The 22,681-nt window shown below is 37.2% G+C and overlaps 1 protein-coding gene and 1 long non-coding RNA gene across 3 annotated transcripts in view; one reads left to right on the forward strand and one right to left on the reverse strand.

The window, feature by feature from the left end:
* Window positions 1–16,408, reverse strand: part of LOC136708490 (uncharacterized) — a 57,112-nt gene extending 40,704 nt beyond the window's left edge. For both annotated transcript variants that reach the window (XR_010804356.1, XR_010804357.1), the window contains exons 1-2: window positions 16,270–16,408; window positions 762–1,017 (exon numbers count right to left, since the gene is read on the reverse strand). This is a non-coding gene — a long non-coding RNA (uncharacterized lncRNA). The remainder of the gene's footprint in view (window positions 1–761; window positions 1,018–16,269) is intronic.
* The window catches only part of dpyda.1 (dihydropyrimidine dehydrogenase a, tandem duplicate 1), a 162,106-nt gene continuing 155,699 nt past the window's right edge, over window positions 16,275–22,681 (forward strand). The window contains 1 exon segment of the mRNA XM_066683080.1: window positions 16,275–16,444. Within this exon segment, the coding sequence (XP_066539177.1) occupies window positions 16,406–16,444 (39 nt within the window). The 5' untranslated portion in view covers window positions 16,275–16,405.

Consider the following 22,681-nt stretch of genomic DNA (forward strand, 5'->3'; position numbering starts at 1 on the left):
AATATTAATAATAGAACAAAATGCAGGCGAGGTTAGAGTCTGCATCCTCCCACTGACCGCTTCTATTATCATCACTATATTGTTACATGCTTAAAGTAATCATTATAGTTATTGGCAATAATAACTTGTTCTTATTGGCCATTGCATCTCGATGATATAAACTATAGTGTTTGGGCCTACAGTGAGTATTTAAATGAGTTTGTTATTAGAGATACAAAAGGACAGCAAAGATGTATAGTAGCTGGGATGGTGAAGTGAATAACACCGCTGCTTTACATGTGGCAGACTGGTGATTAAAGGTGTATACTTCTCTGGGTATTAGAGTCTATGTCAGAGATGGAACTGTAAGTGTTACTGATATGTAAATGCCCATGTACCCACACGATTGCTCCAGAATTATGAATGGCTGCATATTCTTAGCACATAGTAAACAGCTTCCAGGTTGCCACCTCTTCTGCATTAACAGCATGGCTCAGTTGCATGTCATTCAGTGTGTTTCGTTGTTAGAGGTGCTCGTGCTAACTATTTGTATTGGATATGACTCAGAAGTGCAGCCACTTGTCTGGCTCATCCATTGATGCCTATGTAGGAGCACCGAGAGGAAGTGGAGTGCCCCAGTCAACTCCCTGCACACTGTGCCACCATGACTCTCTTCAGTCAGAGTGAACTCACTGCTCTGCCTACACACACACACACACACACACACTCTTTCTCTATCTCACTCAGTCCACCCCTCTGCTGCCACTCACACTCACACTGACCTCCCCAAGCTCTGTCCAGCGCTCCATGAGGCCGCTCCAGTGACTCAGCTCAGCAGGCAGCAGTTTATTTAGTGTTGCATTATTGATGACGCCTGTTCTCTGAGACTGAGACGCGATGGCAGATGATCTTGACTTTCACTGCTGATATCTTCATCATCATCATCATCATCACCATCACCACTTACTGACTTTGAGTGAGGCCTGGTCAGCGGCCGCAGAGAGACGTCTCCAAACACACTCCAGCTGAACCCTAGGCCTAAGAAATAATAATAACAGTAATAAAAAAGTATTTAAAAAAAGATGACTAGGACACAAAATAATAATAGCATAATCTTAAAAAATCAGAATGCTACTGATAATATAGCTGGAACATTGTGTCTGCACGGTATGTGTATGTTTTATTTACATGTCTGGTTTGTACCATTTGTACCTTTGGTTTTTGGACCATTTCTGTTGAGTTCATTAATCAGTACAGAATCAGTACAGAAACTAGTTCAGAATCTTAACATTATGTAGACATTCTTTAAACTTTAAAGAGATTCTCAAACATCCCATTTACAAACCACCCACTGAAATGTTCATTAGAGAATCAGAAATGATTGTTCAACACTGGGGCTATCCATGACCACAATTAATTTTCTTGTGAGAAGCACCATGCTGTTCCTCAGAAAGGGGATAATATCTCACTAAACTCTTATTTTTCCTTTAGTTTTATTTTGAAATATTTTCAGGAGAATATTTGCAGAACACACACACACACACACACAAGGTATAATGTAATACTACTGTATTTCTACTACTACACTGTTAGAAAAAAAATGTCTTAGGGTCAAAAAGAAAGGCAGATCTCGAATCAACAAGTTACAATTAATTCAGTTTCCAAACTAAAGCTGTATCATGTGACAGCACAATACTGATGCTTTTTTATGTGATCAGAGGAACTTCTTTAACAGACCCAGGCCAGGCGCTACACTTTTCTTTATCAATCCCCAAGGGTCTGAGAGTAAACTAAACCTGGTGCGTGGACATAAAAGTTCCAGCCTCTTGGTGTTCCATTAAAAGTCATAATTGCAGGCGGGCACTTTGTCATAATGAGAGCATGACAAAACGACACTTCACTCTCTCGCAGGTTAAACACCGGCAGATGGAGGCTGTCGACGGCTTGGTTTGCGAGTGGAATTAATTAGCAGCCGCGGCAGCTGACACATCAGTTTCACACTGACCTGCAATTAAGAATAACACTTCATTTTGGAGTATTTGCATGGGACGGCCGTCTTATTGGCAAAGGCCCGAGCTGCTTGATTTATAATTAATGTTTCTTTGGTCTCCGTGGTACAGTGCAGTGCGGATGGAGCGGAAGTAGGAGGAAAGGCTTCGAGTGGACAGAGGGAGGCCGGAATCGTACACAGATTTGTAAGGGCTGATTTAGTGCTGATTGGCTATATGTATGTGGGTGGGTGTGGAGGTCATCAGAGGACAGAGTGGCTTGGGTGGGCGGAGGGTTCTACCCGTTTTCTTTATCCAGAACAGCAATGCAAGAAGGCATCCAAGGGAGGGAGGCCGGATGAAGGGAAGGAAATGCATTTGCTCTGCAGCTCCACCCAAAGTGCAAATGTTGCAGGTTATTTCCATGAAGTTTCATCATAGTAGCGGCCAGGATACTCCACTCTCTGGTAATCTGTTGTTCTGCACCAGAGTGCTGTTTGCCTTGGCAAGAGCGCCCTGCAGCCCCAAACACTGCAGCTCTTGGACTGCTGTGTATTGGATTTGGGAGGTTGTGTGTGTGTGTGAGAGAGAGTGAGTGAGTTAGAGAGAGAGATATAGAGAGAGAGAGAGAGAGAGAGAGAGAGAGAGAGAAGAACAGAGAGAGAGAGAGAGAGAAGAACAGAGAGAGAAATCTCTATGCATCAGTGTGACAAAAATTAAAACGGTTCATTCCAGGTATTCTATTTGTACATCCAACAAATCAGCAACAATAGACCACCATTTGGGCTATTGTATAAATCAATATTTATATGACTGCAACATTTGCATATAACAACCTCATACACTCCAAACATACTCATGTGTTTAATATGACTGTTTTTTTTTTGTTTTTTTTTCTTCTATTCACTTGTTGTTGGGTGTTTGGGTTTAATCACATCCGAAAACATGAGAAATACATGAATTTCGTCAAAGTGTAAGAGAAGAGGGAAGTAAACAGCCCGGAGTGAAGTGCTGAAATATGAATGCGCTCTGAATGTTGAATCAACTATATCCAGGTTTTTTCGTTACTGTGCTCTTTGTTAATTAGATGCCATTTTTATTGCCAACAGCCTGTGGGGTCCCTGGCAGACTGCTGTAATGATATTTGAGTCTATAAATAAAACATTTAAACCCACGATTAAATCTTGTCTGACCTTATTGGTGAGCATTGCATCCACCAGGTGCTCCTGGTAATAATTGCTTGTGAAAATATAAGAACACATTTTTAATTAAATAAAAAAGTCTGGGTGTTAACATTAAAATATTCTTATTACCACGCTTCTTGAGTTTTAAAAGAGCAGGAATGAAAGCATGGGTGTGGAATCCTTTATTACCTGGGATGCTTAGGTTTTTTTCTTCTAGAAAATTAAAGGACTGCACCTGACTACAGGACTTCAAGCCATTCCCGCAGCTTTTTATTCTATGTGAGGCGGGAGGAGAGCATCCTGCTGTGGGCAGCTAGAGCTCCAGTCCAAATTAATGATAAAGTGCCACCCCAGCGTCCTGGGCACCGAACGCTTGCGTATGGTGAGGCACGGCACAGATGTGGCCCCAAAAAGCGGAGGAGGCGCTCATTTTTGTAACGAGCTCTAATCCTATTGTTTGATCTAATTATCCGGCCTGTGCGGCTGTGCTGACGAAACCGATGAGAAAGAGCAGATCAGCTGGCCTCTGTCTAACCATGCAGACACGCTAGAGCATCCACAGAAAGACAGACAGGGAGACAGGGAGACAGACAGAGGCAGCACAAAGGAGCTGAGCACTGAGGCGGTGGCATAGCATCTCGATATTATCCAGGTAACAATGAGAGATTACATCATATCAGCTGGCATGAATTCTTCAAGGTTTCTTATTGATTCTCTTAGCAGCCAGCGTCTATTGTCCACAGTGCCGAATAGAAAGCCATTGAACTTAAATGGTAAAGCAGTTACGACAGCCCAGGGATCTGAAAGACACTCATGAAGAAAAAGTGGGGGCCTGTAGAAGGGCAGTAATAGAAAGCGACCAATCACAGGTACTCCCGATTCGGCTGTATGTTCTCAATAAAAAACAATCAAACAAACAACAAAAAAAATGCATCTCCTTGTTTAAATCAGCGGAGACATTCTGTACATTCATTGTTTTAATAATAAAATATGATTACATAAGAATAATGGTGGTAGAACAGAATACATATGAATTATGTAACATATGATAAAAATTGTTGAAGCCCTTGGGTTTTATCAGGTTAACGTAAAGAGTAAACATGGTAACAGTAGTTACTGCAATTTCAGTTAGTCCATTCATCAGGAGCTCTTCACACTGCCATGTACAATAGTGCCATTAAACAAAGCAGGACTTATATTGTTGCTGTCAAAAACAAAACAATAAGCCCAGAATATCTCCCAAAAAATCTTTATCTAATGTAAGTTAATAAGAAGAAACTTTATACCTAGTCAATTTGGAGCACTGTTATTGGTCCAATAGACAGTTCACAGAAACAAAGGCCCTGTCCTGAGTTTAAATGATGTTGAAAAATAAAAACTGGGAAAAATAAAGTTATGTGTTTTTTTTTTTTTGTGGACAGCGATGTGTTGCTCATGATCAGAAAAAAGTGTTAGACGTGTTTGCTGGCTCTGTGGGCACTGATCGACCTCCACCCACTGGAGCATTGGCTCCATCTCACAGCTCCCGATCAAAGGCACTGACAAGGTGGAGGTGGGTATCAACTGGGATGGGGGAGCGGACACACTCTGGACGAGGGGCACACACTTTCGGACTGTGCAAATCAAGGTAATTGTGATGGACCGGAGGCGGCGGATCGATGACTGATTACTCCACTGAAACGCAACATCTGCTCACTGCCACTCGCCGACAGATCGCTTTGATAACATTTAATTATGGCAGGGGTCACTGGACCAATTAGATTACAGCTCAATTATTTCAGAAAAAAAAAGGATTGATAAGCCTGGAGAAAATAATAATTGATTTGCAAGTCTGAGTGTGGATGGATTGTTTAAAGCTGCGAGATATAATCGCTGCACCCTATGACAAGTTCATTGCTATGACGTGTCACTGTCCTTTGGACATGACTAATGACTGAGTGATGGGGATGTACAACAACTTCATAATAACATCAGTATCAGCAAACTAGTTCTTTAAATATATCAGCATCACACAAATGGTTTGATTGGCCAGTGTTTGATGAAGGATTTTAAAAGTGTTGAATGTTTACGTGACATGGGGCTAGATTTGACCACATTTATAACACATTAGAAATAAATGATTGTGGTCCAATTAAGACTTTTTTCGGAGAATTTCTATTTTCTATTTTCCTAAAAATATAAACAACATGTTCTTGGTTTATTAAGTTGATTAATGAAACCATGTTAAAATATTAAAATCATGTGTTTCTCTCATGTAATTCAGCCGATTTGAGTCCCATTTTCTACATTTCTACATATCGCCATCAGCACACACACATGAAAATACAGGATACCATGACATAAGACTCCATAATGTTACATCCCTATGGTGTGGAGCACTCAGTATTGCCATGTACAAACGTAAACTAATACAATTCAATATAACACCCTGTGTTAATGAAAATCATAATAAAGCCTACCATTGTTTAGTTGGATGAAGATTTAGTGCATCTTTGCTTCACATAGATGTCTTGGAGAATATTAAATGATAATGCACTTTCAAACCCTTTATTTCCAAGGTCACATTTTATGCCCCTCTAAGTACACAATGTTTTTTATGGGGAAGAAAAACACAAGAAATAAAGACATATGCCCTCACACACACACTTGAAAGACACACACTTGAAACACACACAAGAGGGGAAGATGCTGCCCAGGTGGGCTAGGACAAAGGGGGCTCAAATACACAGATACACAAAGGGGAAAGGCTCACCTGCTGAGGACATGCCAGCTCCACCAGCCTCTGATTGGATCAGCCTACTTGATGGTAGAGAGAGTGAGAAAGAGAGAGAGAGAGAGAGAGAGAGAGAGAGAGAGAGAGACAGTAAGAGAGAAGAGGAGGTTGATGACAGTTCCCTGTGGAGGTGAAACTTCTCAAAGGCATCGAGAGGGAAGATGACACTTCATCCCCCATCATTTGATGGGATTCAGGGCGGGTTATGGATCCTGTCACACAGCCAAATGAAGTGAGGGGAAGCAGCCGCATCCCTGGGCCATTTTCCACCCTTAGTCTACCAGTAAATATCATCCATTATTGATAGAAGAAAAAACTATTTGGTCTTTAAAGGGACTCTTCTCTGAACTGAGGGACTTTCATGCACAAAAACAAGGAGTCTAGCCATTCACTAGCAGTTTCTTTCACACTGCCTGGTTTGCTCTAATATACATACCTAACACCCCATGTTATACAATGCAACAATTGCTCTCCATAGCATTCTCCAGTCAGCGGTGTCTGTGCCCAAGTCAGTCTTGGCTGCTGTATGCGGTATAGGCCATGCTGTTTATGCTCATTATTTTGCAGTTCAAAGACACAGTACTGCCTCAACACCATTGTTCACAGCAGCGTGTAACTCTAATGAAGGCAGACACTTGGATGTCCAACACTAAACACATGATAAATAGAAATGAAACATGCAGCCTCTGTAGAACAAAAAGTCAAAATGTTGTTTATCTCCCAGTTAAGTTCCTCTTTTCTCATCTCTCTGTTCAGTTCATGTGTGTAATTAATGGCGCTTTAAGGCCAGTGCGTCTGTGTTAATTCCTTCATTAACGATAGAAGCCAGGAAAACTTTTCCCCCTTTACTAGTTTCAGCTTCGGTTTTAGTCTTTTGAATTTGCACTTTGTCATTATGAACTTGCTCTGAATGCACGATGATCAGAATAAAAGCAGACATGACCTCTACACACATCTCTCAAGTTTAAACCAGTTTTACTTTTCACAGTTTGTTCTCCAAATAATCCTTTTAATGCTGAATTAAGTATTTCTGGGCAATATGACAATATGTTTTTTATCCAAATAAATGACCCTATATGGTCAAAGGTTTGTGGTCAACTGCTGATCTTTCAATTCTTCTGAAATGAAGATGTGGTTTGTTCCTCTTTTTGCTGCTCTATCAGTTTCTAGTATTCTGGAAAGGATTCAAACTTTGGACAAATTTTGGATAATTTGTTGGAAAGGAATTTGATGGCATTAAGCTGCCTGAGCGCACTGATGTTGGATGATTAGTTCAGGATCACAAATGCCACTTAAGCTCATTCCAAAATCACTGGATGGAGCTCCAAGACTCTCCACTTCCCCAATCCTCTGTTTTATACCCATTTAGCTAAAAGTTGGCATAGGACATGGTGAGCCTACACTGTAAAAAAATATCTGTAAAACTTAATCTGTTGTCAGAATTTCACTGTTAAATATACGGTCATGTTTTTCGTAATCATACATTTCACATTTAAAAAACAGCCATAAAAAAGCCATAGTATTTACATAAAAATAACAAAGAAACACTGTTTTGCCATAAAATTAGCATGAAAATTGTGTGATGAATGAGAGAATGGAGACTGAGATATAGCCATGTTTACATACAGCCAAACCGCATCATATATTCAGCCCTTAAAATAAGATATTGCCAAAAAGACCAAAGAAATGTGCGGTATCTGGGTGCCACACGCATTTAACAGTGAAATAATATAGTTTTTACTGTAAAGAGATGTAAAAATTTGTATTTTGGCTCATAAAAGTATTTATGGTATTTCACTGTTACAGAAACTGCTGTTTTCAACCTTTTTAGAGTTTGCAGTATTTTTTTTTTTTACAGTTTTCCACCCTAAAATTCACAGACAGTGTGGCAAGTTTTTGATTTTCTATTGACTGTGTGTACAATACTTGGTGTATGAATACACTTTACAGTAATGGAATTCTTTCATTTTATTTGTTGTGTACAAACATTTGGCCGTATTTCATATGTCACGTTATGTTCTGAGTTTGTCAAAAAAATCTGAGACAATAAACAGACAGTGTAAAGCAGTGCACTGTAATGCATAATCTACATAGCAACAAGCTGCTTACCAAATGGCAATATTATCCATAATGCATTATCTTATTTTAGCTGCTTATTTATTAATATATCAGTATATTTATTTATTGACCTGTTGTTCTTAAGTAGTTTAAGTTTTGGAAATAAATAAAAAAGAGATGGATAATTTATTTCACTTACATTTTTTTCCCAAATGTTCTACTGGTCTTTTGTTAGTGCTCTTCTGTCTGTTCCAAAGTGTTTTCAAATCTAAGACAAATATTCTAATGCCTAATCATTCATTGGGAAAACACCCTCAGGTGTTGTAATGTTATATTTCTGTTATATCTAACTTAAACAGCCTGAGACACAAACAGACTCATCTGTTCCACTGCAAGGTTAGACTAAAGTTACCAAACACTGAGTGTAATAAGCAGATGACTGATAGTTTTCTCTGGACTGAGACACTGGGGAAATGAATAGCCAGATTGTGAAGTTGATGTATGAGAAAAAAGTGCTGTCTAATTTTTCCTAAACCATTTCTCCAGCACAGCAGTTTGAATGTAATGCTACAATCTCAATCTTTGAGCTCAAGCCTGTGAAAATATGGTTCTGAGGATAGATGGGTGCTCGTTGCACATGGCAAAATTCAGAGATGGGTATTAAACATGTAGACTATTAAAAAAAGCTGGAAAAATGACTCAATTAGTTTGATGAAGTCATGAAATATGCAATGTAATGAAATTTGTATAACCTGATTAGAAATGTTCCCATTTCCAAGTAATAACGAGAAATTATTTAAAATTATGCAGAGAACTTCAGTGACCCAGTGAAATGCAATCTAAAAAAAGCGAATAATCACATAAAGGTGAAGAATATTCTCAACATGTGAAATGGACATTGAGGAATTGGATTTGTCATGCTCACACAGAACATAAATCCCTTCTGAGGACAATACCTTGTCATCATTTTAATTTCACACACTATATTTTTAGGCTGATCAAATATATCACATTATTCCACAAATGGAAGAAAAGTACTGTAGTCTTTTACTGGATTTCCTAATGTTTATATACATTTACTTACAACCATAAGGAACTCAGGTCACAATTCTGCAAGTCCTCACTATGACTCGGAGACACACACAAATCCAACTTTAACAGGTATCTTAGCTGAGTCTTTTATATAAAAACCCATACTGTAATATTGCAGTATTCATTTATTAATTTATTAGTTTGGACTCAGGTCTTAGTTTTAGTAGTCATGTTAAAGCGGTTACTAGATCAGCATTTTTCCATCTTAAGACCATCAGTAAAATTAGAGATTTTCTGACAAAACCAGACCTGGAGAAACTTATCCATGCTTTTATTTCTAGCAGGATTGATTATTGTAATGGTCTCTTAAATGGACTTCCAAAAAAGACCATTACACAGCTTCAGCTGATTCAAAATGCAGCTGCCAGAGTTCTCACTCGGAGCAAAAGAAGAGATCATATCACCCCCATCCTCAAATCCTTACACTGGATATCAGTCTGTTACAGAATAGATTTTAAGGTGTTATTACTGGTCTATAAATGTCTTAATGGAGTAGGGCCAGCATATTTATCAGATCTGCTACAGAGATATGAGCCGAGCAGAGCTCTGAGATCTTTAGGAACTAGTGCGTTAGTCCTGCCTCAGGTGAAAACTAGACATGGAGAAGCAGCGTTTAACTACTATGCCACTCATAAATGGAACCAGTTGACTGAGAATATTAGAGGAGCCCTGACTTTAGACACTTTTAAACCAAGACTTAAAACTGTTCCTGTTTGAGCAGCTTACAGCTCAGTTTAAAATACTCTGCACTTTTATTCAGATTCTGCACTTTAGTTCATTTCTTTTATAGTCATTTTAAATTGTTTTAATCATTTAATCATTTTACTCTTGTTGTGTATTTCCTTTTACTGCAATATTTTAATTGTTTTATTGGACTTTTATGATTTTTATTCTTGCTTTTAACTGTTTTTTTTTTCCTGTAAATTTTCTGTGAATTGCTTTTGTGTGAAAGGTGCTCTATAAATAAACTTGCATTGCCTTAAAGTACAGTCTTACACTTGTGCAGTGTGGATTATTAATCTAACTGAATATTAAAATAGCCAGTTGTTTTCGTTTTTTTAAGTATTGGTGTCTGCCTTGCCAAAGCAACATGTTATTGATTAGTTACTATCTATAAATTTAATAATGATCTCTTGTCTTTGAACCACTAATAAATTAATGCAATTTATGACCACAATGCTAATAAACCAGATTGTGCTTGAGTTTGTAGCTCTTAATTGTTGTTAATTATATTTTAATTGTATTTTAAGGGCAAGTAGCAGAACTAGCAGTGCAGAGAAGGCAGTCACACTGAAGTCTTTTTGTATGAGCTTAATGCTTATGCTGGCAGTTTCTGTGGTAGATTACTGTACACTTCATGAAAATATGTTAGTGTACAGGTACATTGTCACAGTGTACATTTATTTACCTGTAAAGTTAAAGACACTAAAGACAACTGGTTTAGAGTCCAGTTGTGTACTCAAATGTACATGATATTCTCTTCTCCAGAAGGATAGAAGTATTCTGTTTTCAAGTTTTCATTATAGAACTGTGTTAAAAGTCCTGGTGATGAAATGGAGCATGCAGAATAACTTAAAAATGTACATTTATTATAGAATATGGTACCATTGTGTTCATTGACTAAAGGTACTGAATATGTATCTTTGAGTGTACCACCACAGTGACAGTTTTTCTGAGAGTGTACATGCTATTGTTCAGTGTAACTGGGCTCTTTAAACAGATCAAATTTTTATGCGTGAACATGGAAATATTTTACAGAGGTTAGACGTTACATTAGAAAACAGAATCATATATATATATATATATATATATATATATATATATATATATATATATATATATATATATAATGTCTCTACATTCATTGAATAATGTGACAATGCACCACTGAATCTAGGCAGAAAGGCTAAATCATGTTCTACCGAATGAGATTTAACATGCCGCTTGTGTTATAGTCCTTTGTTTTTGAAATTTTATTTATTTGTTGGTTGTAATGTTTGTAGTTTCGATGACTACACGCATGCTTGGTCCTTTCTAGTATAAATCAAGAAGGGTTTTACCTTGCAAATTTGAACATTGTACTAATGAAGTTAATAACTAACTAAATGATTGCCTCTTAACTAGCCAGAAAAAAAATGTGGACTTTAAGTTTTGAAATAACTCTCATGCACACATATGTCAGTAATGCTTATAAGCCACTGTTTTATAAAATATAACATAATAGAACATAATATAACATATTTAATGTTTTTATAAGCCACTTATAAGCCAAGGTTGTGAGCCAGTTCTTTAGATTTGAGGGCACTAGTGTCCAGATACGCAGCCAATCTTTGTCTCTCATTGCTGTTCCCAAAAAGTATAAACTCAGTTTTATCTTTATCTTTAAGATTGAATTTCTAAAGATGGATCAATTGTATCACTTTTTATTTTATATGACTTTATTATGTTTTTATTACAAATTATTTTAATTAAATGCAAGTTCAACATTTTTCAGCACCAGAAAACATGGAGGAAACTGTATTAAAAAAAGAAATCCTCCTAGTAACACGAACATATATTGCCTTTATTGCAGTTTCTATTCTTCACAGGGAATTTTGGTTTTATTCTTCCAAAGAAATATGTAGGAATATTTTTCTACACTAACATGAATTTTCTTAGAGATTGGTTGTATTTTCATCCATTATAGATTCAATAGTCCTTAAAACATTATATATCTAGATATCTATATGGCTTGAAATATTTATATAAATACCCAGATCTCTAGAGCTAATTTTCTTTTTAATGACTTCTTGACAAATGAATCCTTACAGACTGTAGTGAATTTTCTTCACACAGCGGAAAGACAGACAAGAGTGAAGCTTGAGTTCCTCCTGTTTTACAAAAAAAAAAAGTGTAAATACTGGTTATCTGATGCTGAGAGTTTGTCAGGTCTCACAAATTTATTGTGATTACCATTTTTTCTGATGTATTAATTTAAATTTACCTTCCTTCCTTACGCAAGTGGATTAACTAATCTCTTCAGAATGTCTGTTGGTGTGAAGGTTAGTGATTCTTTGAAGGGGAACATGCTGTCATTGTCCAGTGTAAAACATATATCTCCAAAATAGCATCTTTATAGGAGGGAAAAAAACTTAACTTTCAATTAAAATAAATGATAACAGATTTTATTCCAAGTAATTTTAGAGCATTAATATTGGTCCATTGATCCTGAAATATACACAATGTGAAGGATAACTGCTGATGTCATAAACTAAAATGTGATAAAAAAAATCACATCATATGTTACATAGAGATCATATGTAAAGAACATCTTTGGGAACAGCTTTTCTTGGAGGAAATCGGCTTAGTTTTAATATGTATTTTTATGTAATTCCAATATTTTACTGATAATAAATAATACAATAAGTTTGACTGAGAAATATATAATTAATAATATATGTAATAATAATGGAACTGACCAAAGTAATGTATAATAAACATAAGTTTACTATACGAGTTTGTGTATGAGGATTTGGCAGCACACAGCTCTAAGCTGTACGCTCAGAATGACAAGCCTCTTGTGCTAAATTTATGTTGTGTCATCAGAAAAACAGCAGGAACCGGACCTAAGAGCACATCTTTGGGCAGCTCACAGTGGGGGACGTCATGTGAATTATTTTTCTGACACATGTTTTAACCTTGGGCAGCATAAATATCTCAGTACTCTCTAAACTGCCAAGTTATTCATTGCCAGAAAAACTTTACTCAAACCATGGGTAATGCACTGCACACTTGATACACAAAAGACACAAAACTATGGGCTTTGAGAATTTACAAAGCATTGTACATCAAAGAAATCCCAGCTGCCAGCTGATCTCAGGTTTGATGCAGTAATTCTGTAAGAAATTCTCTACTTGGACAATGATCAATGGATGCTTATTGTGAATACTTACAGTATTGTTGTTGTTTGTAGTTTACCTGGTTTCTAATCATTGCCCATTTCTGTCCCAGTATCACATTCTCCCCAGGTCTTACAGTGCTACTAAGCTGTGCATTCAAGCTGAAAGGATGAAAACTAGCATAATGCTCCCTCTGAGACATGGCAAGCCAGTCAAACCTAACAAAATATAGAAATGAACTGAACTGAACAGGGACCATTGTCTAAGAGAAATTGATCTTAGAGGTTGTCTTCTCATCTGTTGTTATCTTTGCAAATTCATGATCATGGTAATAAACATTTTACATATTGAGCTACAGTTGTTCCTTATGAATGAGACTACTGAACTGGAGGATGCAAAGGAGATTGATGGGTAGAAATTTAAAAATATTTGGCAGGTAAAGCAGAGCCTATGGAGGAAATTAATTATGTTTAGATTGAAAAAGCTCAAAGCTATTTCCATAGCTGTTGCACACTTTACAATTCACGCTTGAATTCTGGCTTCTTCCTAAGACTGTTTAAACAATTTTCACAGGTAGCCAAAAATGGTCTGTCTCAGTAGAATGTGGGGTTTTGCTTGCTTAAAGACCATATGAATAGAATCCAAAACATTACACAATTTATTGTATTTCCTAGAGTGTAATGTGGCTAAACTTTTACCTTACAGGAGCAAAGCTGGCATATAATATTTCAAAACTACTCCAATGCTATATTTTCTAGTAGACTTAAATGGTGAAGAGGCACTGACTAATTCACTGACAAATATAAAATTGTTTATTTGGTAATTATTTGATGTTATCTTAGAGAAATGACTTTATAAATCACTTTCTCAATCCAGTGAGATCAGTGTAACATGGGGACTTGTAGGATACCTGCTGTGTTTAATGAGTTTGGTCACAGTAATCATATTTAGCTGTGCTATTTAAAACACCCCATTAACAAAATCTAAATTTTCTTCAGTGAAAGTTGCTACATCTATTATTTCTCATTCAGAGATAATTGTGTAAATATAATAAGATTATTTAACATATTTTCTTATAATTTAACATATTTGTTATAGTTGAGTCATAAAATGATCTGCATTAGGTCTTCAAAATAACTAAATTCCCAGCCTTTGGAGTAAGATTTACCATTATATTAAGATTTATTAAGGTTAGAAAGTGGTAGAGAATGAGGTTTTATTCTCTTATTAATAACAGTTATAATATTCTTCAACCAACAATCTCACTGAAATTTCAAATAGTTTGACTACCTCTTCCCAGTATCATTTCAGGCAGTGTATTTTGATATTGAAGTGTATGGCAACGTCTTTTGATATTTTATCAGTACCAGAGTTTTCTGCCAATAGCTCTCTTTTCCCTGAAGAACTTTCAGGTGCAAGTACCCCTGCTGTCAGAGTGAACTTGTGTAGAAACCAAGAAAACCGTTGTGTGAAATTCTAGATTAGCCTTCTCTGCAGGCTATCCCATTCCTGTCTCAGCTATTCAAGACTTTATCGGGTTGCTTTTAAAACTTTCCAGCCATTCCATGTTGAGATTTCTTGTGGTGCTATGGTAAAGCAACACATGAAATGTGATACATGTATCAAGGATATTATGACTGAGCAGAGAAAGGTGAATATTTTCACACTTTGAGTAAATTCTTTATGTACACTGGGAAAGTTGAATACTGAAAATGGAAAAGCGATGCTTTTCTCTGCAACATTATCAGGTTTAATCTTTACAATGCAAACAATTTTACATAGCATTCCAGTGTCACTAAATATGCTTCAATAATCATCAGTATAGTCAAATATTGGTTTGTACTATCAGCCAAACCTAAACATCTTATGTTTATCATTTTTCAAGGGAGGAAAAAAGTAGAGGCATATATTTAACAGTAAATTATAAGAGATTCAACAACTCAGTAAGTCATTTTTACAGTAAAAAGAACATTTGTAGTAAGCCACACCCTTTCCTCTTATCACTATTACTTTAGTATTGATTTTTCTATTGAACACATTCAGTGAGGTTGATATCTGAACTCTGGGGAGGTCAGCCATTGTTCTGAGACACTGCCAACTTCTTAGTTTAATTTGTAAATTTACTTCTTTATTAATTTCTCTTTCTTAGTAAATGCTTCTTGACTGCCTCACACACTTTCAGACCTATACTGCTGATAATTTTTTCCTCATAGTGGAAGGACAGACAGAAATCCTGCTGAATGATGTGGAGGCTGATTCTGTTTTTGAAAGTTGAAAGCTTTAAGTGCTGTTTATCTGATGGCCTTGCATGACCTCTTGCATGCTTGTTAGGAGTCCTCCTGGAGATGTTCTCTTACATCTAATCTCCTCAGCAAAGTGTGTAACTTTAAAGGTCTTTTGACTGGACGTCCACTAAACTGAGAGCAGTACTGTATCGTAGTGGCTGATGGTCAATTTTGCAATATCGTTATCTGAGTGCTACCATGTATTTTCTCAATTTGGCTGACCCATATCAGCCCTGCCAGTGGGTTTGCCTAGTGCTTTAAACATCTACTGAGAAAAGTAGATAATACAGCCCAGTAAACAAGGAACGTCCCTGGACGTCCAAAATAGGTCTAAAGGTATTCTGTCCGTCAAGGACATATTTTAAACGTCAATGGACGTCCAAATTCCATCTTAATAAGTTAGTTATCAAGTGGTGACCAATCAATAACGTCAGTGGACGTCCAAAACGCGTTTTATACAAGTAATTTATTTCGGGACCAATTCATAACGTCAATGGACGTCCAAAATACATCTAATAGTCGTCTTTTCAATGTCTGTGTTTGGACGTCTTTTCAACTTTCATTTTCAACCTTAAGAGAACGTTGATTAGACGGCAGTCATTACGTTATTTCAACGTTGAATCAACGGCTAAATGTTTACTGTGAGAGCTGTGGGTGAGAACATTAATGTAAGGATGTAAGGACTAAAACTTCCCCTGATACACAATGGCACGTTTTTAGGAGTCTGCATCCAGTGGTCCTTCCTACAGTCAATATCATGGATAGTCCAACACGCTCAGTTTAAACCACCAAAGTTTGCAACCCAAACTTTTGCTGCTTCGTTTTCCAGAATTTTCTAGCCCCTTATTACAGTGCTCGGTATCTCCAGCAGCAAGTTCTCCACTGCGTGTATAAGCTGAATTCCAGCCAGAAAAGAAGGGTTTCTAGGAAGTGACAAGCACTCGTCGTGCCGAGAATGTCTTTCTCTTTCTGTGTGTGTGTGTGTGTGTGTGTGTGTGTACGTGTGAGGAGTGTGTATATGTGTGTACACACCAGCCTCTCCGGACCGCTGCAGTTCTCCAGGCTGTGGGATATCCAACAGGTCACTGGACTATTCACACACGGCTCGCTGTCACCTCCACACGAAAATAAAGGCGTCTCTGTGCTTTGAATCCGCGAAAAAGAGAGAATGGCTAGAATGCTGAGCAAGGATCTGCCGGATATCGAGGTAGAAACACTCATCTATCCTCTATCCCTGCTCCACAAAAACACCACCCTCCGTCTTCCTGCGTTGTATGCTAGCGTCCATAATGTTCTTCGAGTCATGTAGCTAGTGTTTTTATTTAAACGGAAACATCCGCGGCAACACTCGCTAACGGTCGCACCCCGCGTCTGTTGCATACGATGTACCTCGCACTGTGGTGTACCACTATTTTTTATTTTTTTATTGTTTTAAACCCAAACGCCGTGCTCTTTACTTGCTGCGTCAATTAGTTGGTCATTCTTCGTGGAAAGTTAGCCAGTTTGGTTAAAGTTAGCTGCAGTTAGTTTGTGAGTAATGTCAGGTATAAGAACCCTGCAGTCAGATTAGCTCGGGTAGAAATCTGAAATTGAATTCTGTTACTTATCTTTCTTCGCCCTTCACTGCGGGTTTTATATGTTCTTTTTTCCTCACATTTAAAACTAAGGCAGACTTAAGAGACTAGACTACGTGTTTAAATTCATATAGCCTTGACAGCGTTAGCTAATATGCACTACAAGTGCTCAGTCATGTTTTTAAAAAAATAACGTTTATTGGGCTGTACTCATATGGGCTAGTAGATATAAGCTTGTTTTAACATCAAATTCCTTAACGGTGCATCGCAGGACATATAGTTCTACAACATATATCAGCTGTGGATATTAGATAGCTGACTTATTATAAAACTGTCTGTGTAGAGACCGTTTATATTATCCCTTTACTGCTATTTTTGTTTCTGCATTTCCTTACTGTTCAGGCACGTGAGTGTCACATGTTCTTTCTTCCTTTTTTCCCTGCGAATTGGAGGAAAGGCAACCTGTCAGTTAAAGTGTAAACACCACAAAGAAGAATGAAAATGAGTTTGCTGAGTATGGATGGTCTGGTCCAAACTGGACTGTAGCCATTTCCTAGTACTAAACAGTTTATTATTAACTCTTGAGATCTAAGGCAGCAATTACCCAAGAGTGCACATGGCCCTTTGACCACTGGCTGTTGACAGACATCGGCTTCACCACATGTGGTCATGTTTACTTGTCACCTTGTTCAGCTTATCTAGATGAATCCCTGTGGAAACTGTTTATCCAAACTAATGTCTAGGGACAATTTTTTGGGTTCCCAATCAGCAGGAGAATTAGGTTAAGGGATGTCCCGATCAAGTTTATTTAGCCCCAGTCTGAGTCATTTAATATCAAGCTTATCTTCCAATATCAGGTCTTGATCCGGTACTTGTGCTTTTTTCTAGATGTTGTTCTAAATGTAGTTTCATGGTGCACACCAAGTACATTACAGTTTTTGAAATCAATCCAATGTATATGCTTTGGACAACTGAATATCTCTGCAGGTTATTATGAAAGAAATTGCCTACATCCAAAATGTTACCAAATATCAAAATAATCCTTTATAAATAGCTTGTATATATTCCGCTTAGTGCAGGATTGCAGAAGTGAAACTGCTGTTGGACTGGTTTCATTCTCAAATGTAAAATATTTCCACATTACAGACATTTTAGCTACATTCTGTCACAAATTGATCTCTTAATTTATGACACATTTGCTGCTGACATAAAACAAAGGATGGGGCTTAAGTTTATACTTAATAAACTGATCAGTTAAAAAATAACTTGATCAGCTCTGATTCCAGTCTTTGAGATTAGATTGGGACATCCATTATTAAGTTACATATAATACACCTTGAACATCAAAAACTATAAGTGCATTCACTTTCAGTGCACAGCATTACATCAAATTGTGCTTACACATTTAACCCACCTCTAGCAGTGAACCCACAGATACTAGTGGACTAAGGACAGTGAGCACACACCTGGAGCCTCAGGCAGCCATACCAGTGCCCTGGGAGCTGTTTGGGGTTAAGTGCTTTGCTCAAGGGCACTTTAGCCATGGATGTTGAGGGAGGTGATAGCTCTGTCTTTTAGCCCTTTGTTCTCAAACCTGCATCTCTTAATTTTAGGTCACTGCTGCCACAGAGGTCTAAAGTGCCATGTGATTTAATATATATATATATATATATTACAGAATGTGAAATGGGTGTACTTTCATCAGTTGGGTTGAGGCCAACCCATATATATGAAAGCAGTAAACACATTTATTGAGACAGGTGAAGATTCTTGCAGATACAAAGAACACTGTCTTCTGTCCTAGTGCCAGAGCATATTCAGCAGTATTTGCTTTTTTTTGTAGCTTGAGTTGTGATTGTTGACATTAAGTAGCTTTTAAGAATTGTCAGCTAGGAAGCAAGATAGCCTTGCCAGCCAGTTCCCATTGTTAATCACGGCCATTTATACGGCAGTTTATAGTCAGCAAAATTGTTTTACTCCATATTATATTTTACTTTACAGTGATTTTTCCTATATTTCAAATAGTTACCATTGTCTTATGAACTTATACTATATATTATTTGACAAAAGGAGGGCTGCAACAATGAATAAATAAATAAAAAAACTATTATAAAAATAGTCAGCAATAAATGGTTGATTATTTGGTCTATTTTTTCTGTAGTAAAAAGTGTAAATATTCAATCTGTTTCTCACTCTGGAGTGCACAGTTGTTTTGAAGCAGTAGTCTAAGATGTGGTTGTGGGGATGGGGGTCTGTGGAGTGTCCCCTTCAAAAAATCATGTCTACTCACTTTAATATGAATGGTTTATATTTTGAAATAGTGCTAACAGTCACCAATCTGGGCTCAACTTTATCACACATTTTTGAAAATAGCAGCAACTTAAAAATCTGGGAAATAAAACTGGATTTTAAAAATTGCCATGACTAGCAGAGATCACACTAAAGGATACGATTTGTGAGTGTGCTTCTCTCTTTTATATTCTTGAAGTAAACATGATTTTTCAGATATTTATTTGCTTTCTCTTGTAATAAAGTACTGTTTTATTTATTGTTTGTTTGTTTTTTTACACTGACCTTGTCACCCAAATAAATGTCGATTCCAAAACGGCCAATTCTTTGATTTGGGATGTGTTTAGCTAGGTCCTACTTATGTATATCTAGCACATTAACACAGTTTATGTGCCTCTTTTCCACATCAGGAAATATAGCTCCAAAAAGGGGAGGTTGATGCCCTACAACATTTAAATTCTCAAAGTTTAAAATGAATGTGTTGGTCATCTGTATACTAGGTGCAGTATGTCATGTGACAAAAGGATATTCTAACATCACAAAATGTTATATTGCTAAATATTTACCAATATTTTGTGTGGTTTAAATATAATAACGTTAAAAAGGCCACGTGGTGTTTTTGGCGAATGTACATTTAAAAACTGATGATTTAAAATCATCCAGATATTATGTTGCATTGATATATTGAAAAAAGAGCCACCTAGTGGTTCAGGAAGTAGCTTTCTACATGTTTATTGTATTAAATGCTTCATTTTATAAGAATCTAAATACATAGTATTCCTGATTTTAGATTTAGAAAAATTGTATTGTGTATATGTTACACTAATGTGCCATCTAACATTTGTAATGCAGTCATTTTACCAGCTTAATCAACACCTGGTTATTTAGCTTCTCTGTAACAGTGGCAATCTAAAGCTGAGGGCATAGTTTCTAGCTCCTCACTATTTTTATTTAACCCCTCGCCCCATTGTGTAATAATATTTCAGAGGGAGCACATAGTTCAGTGAAAAGTGATTGCTAACTAGATAAATTATCTTTTTTCAACTGTAAGTGACACGTGACATTATGTGGATTTTGTACTGTTTTGTGTTTTTCAGAAAGAAGGTACAGATAGTCCTTATGTATTCTATTGATTAACACTTTCAAGGTTTCCATATTATTGGGGTTAATGTTCACCTGGATGAACTGGGTGCAAAGCAAAATGATCTGCTACTGGTAGTAATTTTGTTCAAACCTGTGCATTCTTTACTGTTCAAACTTTCTTTTCCTACAGACATGTTTCATTCATGTTTGCTGCCACAACTTGAATTATTTATTTGTTTTCTTTGGCAGATAGGGTTGTGTATTCATAGTGAAGATAATCAACAATGCCCCAGTACAACAGGAACCTTAGCCGAATTATACACAGATTATAATTGAATATATGATTTAACATATATCATATATACTTTGTGGAATTCATTTAATTAATTCATTAATTTATTTGATTATCAACCATTGCGTTTGATTTGATAGTGCCTTCTCAATTTTCTGATCTCCTGGGAGGACCTTCAGTTCTTTCTTAAACAGCCTGCACTGAAAGTGTGCCCTTATAAATACAATTACATGCGCACCATTTAAACCATTTGCACATGGTCTCTCACCTTTACAGTCAGGTTCATTAGGGAGTGTAATGGTGTTGGTTACACGGTGGATGGAGGAAGATGTTTAGCACTTGTGCACATTGCAAGGCTCTCGGGAAGTTAATATGAGTAAAGATGGCTGGTGTTCTGTGCTGGGGGGGACTCTAATGCAACCTTTATGGAGAGCAGAGGGAAGTAAGTCAAGCCTTTCATTAGCATCTTTATTCAGGAAGTAATGACAACAGTGACGTGACCTTCGGCTTCCCACTGCACTTAAGACCGGGACTAAATGACTCCTGTCTGCCATTGAAAATGGCTTTCTAAATCTCATAATAATTGCCATCTCTGGAGCAATTAAATCCTCCATTTTTCTGCAGTCCTGTCAGATGTCTTATTTTAATATCCAGCCGCACTTCTGAAAGCGCTAAATGTGGGGCTCTTTTGTGTGTGTGTGTAGATTAATTAAAATCCTCCTGGATCGCCATTAGAGTTCATTAAAAAACCCACAGCAATACAGCATTTAAACAAAGAGGTATGACTCCTCTGGCAGACCTTGGTGCCACTCTGGAGCAGCTCGCTCAGTAGACGTCTGGAACATTGACAGGCGATTGCTCCAAAATAAAATGCAAATGGAATATTATGGAAATGTTTGGTCACTGAAAAGGCTTGCATGTCATTGCAAATCACCAAGGCTATGTGCCATTCACACGAGGGGGGCTTTACAAACTGTATTTTCAGCACCAAGTTTATACAGTTAAGAGAAGAATTTGCTGAATGTTTTATGTGTTGAATGGTTTGATTAGATTCCAGACATATGGAATCCAGAAAAGCCAACTAGGCTGGACATGCTTCTGAAGTCTCTAATTAGTGCATGCCTTATTGATTTCCATCAGTCATTGTTTTTGGCTAAAACTTGTGCAAATCTTAGGACAAGGACATGGTGCCAGTTTTTGCTAGTGTTTGTATGCAGCCTGTTCTGCTGAGTTTAGTATATTGGTACACTGGCGTCATTTCTGGAGGCATACAGGCCAGCACATTAAGCTGGTGGCACAGAAAAGTGGTGGTGGAGTAATTGCACCCCTGGCAGAGTTGGGTCGGATTGCTCTTTTAATCAATCAGAGCAGCAGAGATGAGCTTGTGGCCTACAACCTGTGCCTGCTATTGAACTAAAGTATAGCAGGAGACAGCCTTGTGGAGCCACACACCAGATTTCTAGAGGTGGACAACAATATTTGATTAGTATCATATCACAGTATATTTTTAAGATTATCACGGATAGTGTCCATAGGTAAAGAACACTGACCTACTGGGTACTTCATTATAAAGAGGATAAGACTGGTCCTACTTAAAGTGGATGTACTATAAGTTTCCAAATCTTGATAAAGTGTCTGTGACATGCTTTGATCCAAATGCAACAAGGATCAGACAACACAGCACTTTTCTTACAAAAGCATATTTTCTTACTTACTAAACAGCCCTGTTCAGAGTGAACGGTGTCAGCCTGCTCCTTTATAAGAGAATGAGCCACAGCTCACTCCAGTGCTAGGTGCCCAGGAGTGAGAAGCAGAAAATGTTTTTACCCCTTTTCACTTTTCTCTTTATTCTCTGTACGTGTTTTCACCATATTTACTCAGTACATGTATCCCTGTGTGCTCAGTGTTTGTTTAGCTTCATTTAGCCTCGCCTTTGTGCCCTCACATATATATGGGTCCAGTACTATGATTTTTATTATTTTTTTGATATATGAAATATATATGAAATATGGCATTACATACAAAACATTTTTTTGTTTGTTTGTATCAATACAATTAAATAAATGTGCAATTATTTGTCATTGTACAAGGTATAATGAAATGTGTCTTCTGCGTTTAATCCTTCTGTGGTAGTGAACACCCACACACTAGTGTACTAGGGGCTGTAAACACACACCCAGAGCAAAAGGCAACCATCCCTGGCACC

Source organism: Hoplias malabaricus, chromosome 10, assembly GCF_029633855.1.
Source record: "Hoplias malabaricus isolate fHopMal1 chromosome 10, fHopMal1.hap1, whole genome shotgun sequence".
NCBI classification, from domain to species: domain Eukaryota; kingdom Metazoa; phylum Chordata; class Actinopteri; order Characiformes; family Erythrinidae; genus Hoplias; species Hoplias malabaricus.